General features: G+C 38.0%; 1 protein-coding gene across 1 annotated transcript in view; it reads right to left on the bottom strand.

Moving 5' to 3' along the window:
• Nucleotides 1–2355: 2355 nt before the first annotated feature.
• Nucleotides 2356–9000, bottom strand: part of TARBP1 (TAR (HIV-1) RNA binding protein 1) — a 132144-nt gene continuing 125499 nt past the window's right edge. The window contains exons 29-32 of the mRNA XM_045298216.1: nucleotides 4569–4748; nucleotides 4276–4400; nucleotides 3729–3865; nucleotides 2356–2641 (exon numbers count right to left, since the gene is read on the bottom strand). Coding sequence (XP_045154151.1) covers nucleotides 2488–2641; nucleotides 3729–3865; nucleotides 4276–4400; nucleotides 4569–4748 — 596 coding nt within the window. The 3' untranslated portion in view covers nucleotides 2356–2487. The remainder of the gene's footprint in view (nucleotides 2642–3728; nucleotides 3866–4275; nucleotides 4401–4568; nucleotides 4749–9000) is intronic.

Raw genomic sequence — 9000 nt, 5'->3', positions numbered from 1 at the left:
TACAATGCCCCCTGACTGGCTCATCTCCTCCCTACGACTCTTCTGTTTGGGGATATCCAGTTGCCTATAGATGTGCTTTGGGTTGCCACTCTGCACTCCCCCTCATTCAGTGATAGGATTTTTTATTCTTTGATGTCTGATACCTGATCCCATCAACACCTATGATCACACAAGCTGGTGTGCTTCTTCTATGTGGGCTTTGTTGCTTCTCAGATAGCTGCTTGTTTATCTTCAAGCATTTAAGACCCCAGACGCTATTATCTTTTGATAGCTGGGCACCATCTACTTTGTTGACGTTTGCTTATGTACCCTCTTTGTCTTCAGTGATTGTGTCCGGAAGGTGAGCAATAGATTTTTCTTATATACTTATGAATCTCCCAGGATTTGTTTCTCTAGTCTACCTGGACTAGCACAATATGTGAATTATAAGCCAATAAAACTGAGGAGGTGCAATGTAGTGAATTATTTAATAGTTATTTTAGTCATAACTTCTGTTACTCCCAACAAAAAAATATTTTCCTAATGAGTCTAAATAAGATGCACATGACTGATGATGTATGTGATTCAGTTGTGATAGTTAACAGAATTGTGAATGCCATCCTGCCAGGTATTAAATGAGGCATTTCAGAACCAGGAGGGGAAATCTCATTACCAGCAACCAAGAAGAGCCATGAGTGGAGCACATGCTTTGGACTGAGATCTGTGTGCACTGAACCCCCATGATCCAGAAGACAGCTTTGACATCAGAGGAGTAGCAACAGCAGAATGTAGTGTCAGATAATAGGGCTACTCGGTCCACAAAGCAAATAAAGCTGAGTGTTTGGGGGCAAAAGGCTGGCTTGCAGAGTGTGGTGCCTTTGGGCACTTAGTTGGGGGAGCTAGATTTTCTGACCCACAGAGCTGGTACTGAGTGACTTTGGGTTGGAGCTTACAGTGGTGTGGTATGACTTTTAGCATCTATGAACAGCTCTTTATAACTTTGCCTGAGCAGGGCAGAGACCAGGTCAAGAAGCTGAGGGTCAGACAGGTCTGCTTATGGGCATGGCAAAGTAGAAACTTTTCTGACTGAACAACTGTATCCTGAATATTTCTCATTGTAATCTGTTACTTCCCTAATAAATTCCATAATCGTGAACATCTTGAGTTCTGCAATTGCGATGAATTATTGAACCCAGCCACAGAAGTAAAGTGACATGGGTACTCTAGTTGGTGTGAGAATTGGTAAGAAGGGTTGAAGGTGATGGCTATCTGACCTCAGTGTCGTAAGACGTGAAATACTTATACTGATGCTGGTGACGTTCCTTCCTCCTGGCCTTTTTCTCACTTTTGCAGTTTTCAATTTCTTTAGGACTTCGTAGATATATATATATATGTTCTTTGGGTCATATTGGTATACCCAAGACTTGTCCCTCTCTCGGGTAACAATTTGTTCCATTAAATTGTCATTAACTTTGCTCTTGCTTAAAGGATGGATGGTAAGATCAGATTTTTGAGCTAGGTGATCTTTGTACAATGCTTTTAGCATCTCGAGTTGAAAGTTTGCTAGGCCAAGATGTTCGCTTAAAATTGAAAATGCCCAAATGCCCAAACATTAGTAGCTGATAAGATCAATGATATTTTTATAGTCTTCTTTCACTAGTTTCTGGATTTCATCCACAATTTCTTCATTTGTCCAGGTTGATGGTCTTTCCTGTCTGAGCTCATCTTTGAAGTCTTCCCTTAAAAAATGTGTTCCATTTAAATGTTTCTTTTATGTGGGATAGCATTCCTATAAACTTTTTGCAAAACTTCAATGACTAGAGAAGATGTCCATTTGAATTTTAGTGAAATTTTGGTATTAGTCTTGACTTCAAAATAATTTTTCATGGCACAAAAAGAATCCTTTTTTTGAAGGTACCCTAATGCGACTAAGACAAGTATATTACTGAGAGAACTTTTCTGCAGCCATCCACTGATCCCAGAGGTGTGCTAAATATATTTTGCTTTGAAAATCTGGAACCCTCATAGCAATACCTCCTCATGTATGTGAAAAACTTTTAAGAAATTAGTCGGAATAATTATGGTTGAACAGTCTGATGACTCCTTTATTCCAAACCTTTAGTTTTACCTCAATTGTACCAAACTTCATTGTGACTTAAAGGTTTGAGCATTTATAGATAACAGCTGTTTTAATTCTGCCCCCCCCCATCACAGCCCATACCTTTATACTAGTTTAGAGGAAAGAAGTGATCTTTTAAAATATATTATTTTCTTTATATGATTGATTAAAATAGTTTAATAAAGAAGAAAAAATAACAACAAAAAGTGTTCATTTGGGATGCAATATAGTAATATATTTAAGGCACATGAAAAAAATTGGCATTAAATTGTAAGAAAAAAAGATAAAAATTATTTCATTATTCCAAATAGTTTGAAGGAAAAGCAACAAAAAGAAAAGTCCAACAGCAGCACGAAAATTTCATCACCAATATGGCATGAACTTTCATCTCAGTCCTTGAGCATCTGCTGTCTTGTGTATTCCCAGATCAGTAGAGCTCCACTCACATGGACATTAAGTGAGCGGATGATGCCCCGTTGAGGAATTTCTACACAAACATCCAACTGCTGGATCAGATTTGCTGGAATTCCTTCATGTTCATTTCTAATGAAGAAAAATGAGTGGGGGCAAATGTGTTAATTTTTTTAAATAAGCAAGTTCCTCTCAGATATTCTAAATCTTATTGGAAAAGACCAAACAAAAGCCAAACTTGCTACCAACAAGTCGATGTCAACTCATAGGCCAGGATAGACCTGCCCCGGTGAATTTCCAAGATGTAGCTCTTTATGGGAGTAGAAAGCCCCATTTTTCTCCCATGGAGCAGCTGGTGGTTTCAAACGGTTGACCACAAGGTTAACTGCAAAGTTAGCAGCCCAACATGTAACCATGGTTCCTCTTTTGGAAAAGACAGTAAAAAGTAATAAGCCATAGATACAGTAACTAGATTGATAATTGCCTAGGGGAGTGGCAGGAGAGGATGGGGGGGAAATGGAGAGGTAACAAGGGATACGAGAAGCAAGTGTTCTGAAACGGGTTGTGGTCTAATTGCAAAAATCTTCTTAATATGATTGAACAATTAAATTTTATGATAAATGAAGTGTATGTCAATAAAACCTTTTTTTTTTAAAGAACAATAAAAGACTGTATTGACCAGCAGAGCATCCAGCAGAGGCCTTGGTTTTGAAGGCTGGGGAGCAGTGCCCCTGGTGTCCACTATCAGAATGGCCCATGAGGTCAGTGGGCATATCTTTTTCTTGTCAAGTTCCACAATTCTCTCCCCTTCTTCCTTCCAAAAACAACTCAAAAAACCCAACACTTTTTTTTGGGGGGTGGGGGTGGGGGCAGCTCTGATCAGAGTGCATTAAAAAGTTCAAAAGCTGGGCTTGTGAAAAATGTTTTTTGTTATAACTATTTTAATTAATAAATAATAAAGTTCTGCAAAAACATTGAAAAAAATTTAAGCCTGTGGTACTAAGAAATAAGTAAGACTGTAAGAAGCATATGTATGGCTCAATATTAAGTTCAAATAGCCATCTGAGATAGGTGAAATTAAACATTAGGAAGACTTGCATAAATGTAACGTATCCATGGAACATAAATTACACAGGTAAAGCACATATCTACTATCAGGTAATTTGTGAAATAGGCATTTTTTTCTAGACTATAAACTACTCAAAATAAATTTTCTTACCCCAACAAGAGGAGAGATTTCTCAGGAAAGCAGTACTCAGTTAGGTCTAAACTTTTGGCAGTTTGTTCCACACCAATGATGGTATAGCCTTCTGCTTTTTTCTTCTGTAGATAATCCATTAGCTGGGGTGGTTTCACCTTCACATTAGTTAAAAAAGAGAAGAATGTTAAGTCATTCTTAGTTAATGTTTAGAGTAAAATCAGAGGTTAAGTCTATTAATAAAAAAAGTTTTTCAAAGAGAAAAGAATTGTACACTATCAAAGTGAGGGCAACCAACATCAAATATATTTATAACTATTATTTCTAAATCAAGAATGAGCCTCAACAAGACATCTGAAAAAAAGCAAATCTTAAATCACTGAAGACATCTAAAGGTATAAAAATGTAAAAAATAATAAAATTGAGTAACAAATTTTGGCTATATTGTATTAACTATTACCTTTAAGCATCTACTATGAATCAATGGAAAATGATTAATAAATGAAGATAGGACAAACATTTTAATAATATAAGTAGAACTGTATAAAATAAAATACTTTCAAGCTACCTCCACTAAAGGAAGCCATTCTTCTGCTGAAACACTGAGGTGCTGAAACTGTTTATCATTGGTACAATGAAGATTGCCAACCACAAGTACCGAGGCTCCAAATATCTCACAGGTTCGGCATAGTCCTACACAAAATGGAAAATAAGATTGTCTCCAATATATGTTAACTTCAGTATACTTTAAATTCTTTTGCATACCCCACAGATGTCAGGGGCAAAGCCAAAAATGTCAATGGATTGAAAATTTCAGAATCAAATGATATTAAGCAGTTCCTTGGAAAACTGTAATTTTACCTCCTAAATTAGTTGGTTTATCAATGAGTGAACCCACTACAATCAGTCTGCCAATTGACTTTCCCAGCTTGGCAGCACGATCCTGAAACTCTAAATCGGGAACATTATTTTTCCATGGGATAATCTTCTTCTGAACATTTGTCCACTCTGACTGGTTATCTGCTTCATTTGAGTTAGAATCTGGAAAGGAAAACAAAAAATAACTATATTTGTTTTAGTTAAAAAATCATTTTATTGTGGGCTCTTACAGCTCTTTTATCACAATCCATACAACTTTTTTAGTTGTTATGAGTCAATTCCTACTCATAGTACCTCAAATGGGCAGAGTATAACTGTTTCTGGTTTTCTTAAGACTGACTTTTTGGATGCAAACTGTCTTCCAAGGCACCTCTGGGTGGGTTCGAACACCCTTGAGACTCGTTGAACATGTAATCATTTCAGTTACCAACAGAATCCTCTCTCAAACAGGGCTTTGAACTAGTTCAGTCCATGGCCAACAAAGTGAAACTGGAATAAACCTAGATTTTAAAAATTTAGGTGAAACAGAATGACAGCCATGATTGAAAAAAATTACAGGTAAAAGTCCTCGAATGGGAAACTTGGGAAAGGCTGAGTGTGATGCCAGAGATGGGATGACTTCCAGGACCGTGGAGAGTAACACATACTCAACGTGGTGTGGCAACACGTTTCTTACTGTGCTGCTAAGATCTGGTTCTGTGCAACACGTGGACTCCTGATGTGCACTGATTACACGGGCTGCCAACTGCACGCTCAGTACTTCACAATTACCAGCGGTCCTTTAGTCTCAGAACCCACAAGGGCAGTTCTACCTTGTCCTACAGGGTCACTATGAGTCAAAATCAACTTGATGGCAGGGAGGTTTTTGTTTATCATTATGGTTCATCCACATTTTACAAATTCAGGTTATTTCTGAGTTCATTTCATAAGTCATACTGAACCAGGAAGGACTAGTTTGAAATCCTGGTTTTAAATGATAGCTTAGAATGAGATTCATCGTATTAATTAGAGAACTTTTCCAGGACTTCAACACATTTGTAATTTTCAATAATAACTTAAAATTTTCAAATTCAGCCGTCCTAACCTATATACTACTCGCTGCCATGGAGTCAATGCTGACTCACAGCGACCCACTGTGGATTTCCGAGACTGTAACTGTTTATGGGAGCACAAAGTTGTCTTTCTCCCGTGGAGCTGCTGGTGGTTTCAGACTAAAGATCTTGAGGATTTCAGCCCAATTCATAAATTATTATTTACTGTAGAAATATGATATTCTAAAAATATTTTCTACACCATTTATTTCTTCACTAATCTCAAAAGTACAAATAATGTCATTAGCCGATATAATTAAAGTGTTTGTAATTCAGAACTGAGCATGTTTTAAGAGAATATCTATCCTTGTCCTTTCTGGACTCACTCCTGATTCACTCCAAACTGGACTGACAATGTTTGCCTGCCTATACTTTAAGACTCAGTCTAAGCCCACAAGGAGCACATTACAGTATAGTGTGATGGTAAGGTTATACTTACTCAGAAATGAACTGTTACTTGTCTTGAGGAGGGAGGGCCAATGAGTAAGGCTAAAGAGGGCTTAAGGGAAAGGAAGATAGTTTGCAAAGCACACTATGGGGGAGGACAGTGCAGACAGATACAGCAAGGGCATAAGGACAGAACAAATATGGAGGACTATAATGTGCTGTAGAAAAGGAATAGATTCAGAATACACTGTAAAGGCTTTGTATATGACAATGTGCTTCTTCCACAGGTGGTTCGCTGCTGTCAAGCTCGTGGCGAATGTCACAGCAATAAACTTTGCCCGGTGCTGCACCATCCGCGTGTTTACTGTGATGCTGGAGTCGCCTGCTGCGCCACTGTGTCCGTGCACTTCACCGAGGGCTTCTCGTGCTTTTACTGACCCTCTACCACACATGAAGTACTTTATGTCTTTTTGATGACATGTGCAACCCAAGTAAGACAAAGTCTAACATCCTGGCTTCTAAGGAGTATCCTATTTCTTAAAACGATTTGCTTTTTCTTCTGACATCTGTAGTATAGACTAATTCTTAATCAGTATCAAAATTCTAATGAATCAAGCCTGCCATCTTCCTTTTCCATTTACACATGATTGATATGTTTTTGATGAAGGGACATTTCAATAGATTACAAAGATGATTACAAAGATGACAGGTTGGGTTGTGTGTACCTTATCCACCAAAGTGACATCTTTGCTTTTTAAAAATTTAAAGAGGTCATTTGTACCAGATTTCCCCTATGCACTATGTCATTTGATTTTTTAACTGAGGCTCCCATAAGCACTGAGTGTTGATCCAATTAGAATGGCATCGTTAATGACTTCAACATTTTCTCCATATAACATTTAGGGGTTACCCATTCTAAATGCTGTATTTAGTCTTTGATCTTCATCAGCTTCAAATTGCCTTCACTGTTGGCAAAGCAAGGTTGTGTCATCTGCATATGACAAACTGTTAATAAGTCTTTGTCTAACCCTGATGTTATACCCTCTTCATATCATATAGCTTCTAGGATTATTTATTCAGCATATAAATATACATACAGTGAAAGATTACAATCCTGCCACATGATAAGAAGGAAAATTATAGTACTACTTTTGGGTGTGTTTTAAAAAATTCCTCTTCAGTCATGTGGAGGATATATTAGGGCTGGAAGACCATGAAGAAGCCTTTGTTCTAGCTCATGCAAAGATGATTGGAGCCCAAGCTATGTCAATGCAAAGTAGGCTAAGTAAAATAGTAACTGCTGTAATAACTGAGTGGTGTCATTCAGTTTAGATGTTAATTTTAAAGAGCTTATGAAATAACTGGGTAAAAATGTCCAGTAGGCTCTCAAAAAAAGCCTAGGAAAGAGGTAAGGAATTGAGTAACAGTTGCACATGTAAGGATTTCAAACTGTTGGAATTAATAAAAGTGTTCTAGGAGAAAATGCAGCTTGAGAAAGAAACCTAACTAATGAAAAAATTCAGGAGGATACTAACATGCAAGCCTAAGCATATAAAAGTCTATTGAAATGTCCCTTCATCAAAAACATATCAAACAAATAGAAACACCGCCCTACGCTTTTTGCCATCCTCATTTCTCTACTCCATGACTGAATTAAAAATAAATATCTATATAAGTGGTCTCTATTTCCTCTCTTCCCAGACTCTACTTTTAAGCAGGCTTTCTTCACTACGCAAATAAAACCACGTGTTAGGCTGGTTCTCTAGAGAAGAATGACCAGTGATTTTATACAAATTTTATATCAAGAGAGTAGCGCACTTTGTTGTAGAAGTGGTAAAATTCAATCTGGTTCAAGTTTGTGGGTCAGATGTTAATCTGGAGGTCTTTCCTGACTCATGTAGCTTTAGGGGCCAACACACCAAGGGGCAGGAAGGCCGGAGGATGGTGTGGCAGAGATGGGGGACTCCAGTATCAGCAAGTCAGGCGGGTGGTTGCAGGACTGAATGAAGCCAAGGTTCTCAAGCAATATGGCAGGCTGCTGGTAGCTTTGAAGGTCAGAGAGTTGATGAAGCACATGCAGGATCTGGACCACCAAGAAGTGAGCTGGCTTCCCTACAGTGTCAACTGATATAAAAGACCACACCCTGATGAAATATCCTTTCAATTTTATCAAGGCTGTGTCCTGACTAAGGAGGTAGCACTCTACCTTATTCTGCCCACAAGAAGAATGCTGGGTTGTTCACACAAGATCCCACCGTGGGAGAATTCTGGCCCAACCAAGTTGGTAGAAAATCTATCACAAACAGCTCGTCACTTCTTTTGCCTCAGAGTTTTCACATTTATGTTTCCGTATTTCTGGAAAGCTTTTCACCTAGCTCTGTGCTTAAATATAGCTCTCATTTAATTAAAGTGCTTAACCTGTTCTCTCACTTCATTTAAGGAGTTGAAAAACTATTCTAAGTCAACTTCTCAGAAAGGGCATTCTAACTCTTTTTCACTCTTTCTTCATCCTGTTTTGTTTTTTAATAGTATTTTTTATTATTTGACAAAACAATATACTTATTTATGGTTACCTCCCTACAAGACTGCACACTCTAACAAGACTATAAAACAAACAGAATGATAAATGGTTTCCTTAGAACAATCAACTATACCACACCAACAGAGCAGTATTTGCCCCAAACCAAATATGAGAAGACAGGAGAGGCAGACACACCAGACAAATGGAAACAGGGATCTAGGAAGGAAACAGCAAGAGTGTTGACCTATTGTAGGATTGCCAACTAATGTGTTGGAATAATTTACGTATGAACAATGGATTGGGAAAACGAAGTTCCCAAATAAACTTTCTTCCACAGCACCATAAAACGTAAAAACATTGGAAATGCAAGGAATCTAGGACAGATGAACCCCTCAGGACCAGGGGTGACAGTGGC

Source organism: Echinops telfairi, unplaced genomic scaffold (genome assembly GCF_000313985.2).
Source record: "Echinops telfairi isolate 266 unplaced genomic scaffold, ASM31398v2 ScPeMD7_7424;HRSCAF=8462, whole genome shotgun sequence".
Classification (NCBI taxonomy): domain Eukaryota; kingdom Metazoa; phylum Chordata; class Mammalia; order Afrosoricida; family Tenrecidae; genus Echinops; species Echinops telfairi.
This window is presented reverse-complemented; position numbering and strand designations above follow the sequence as displayed.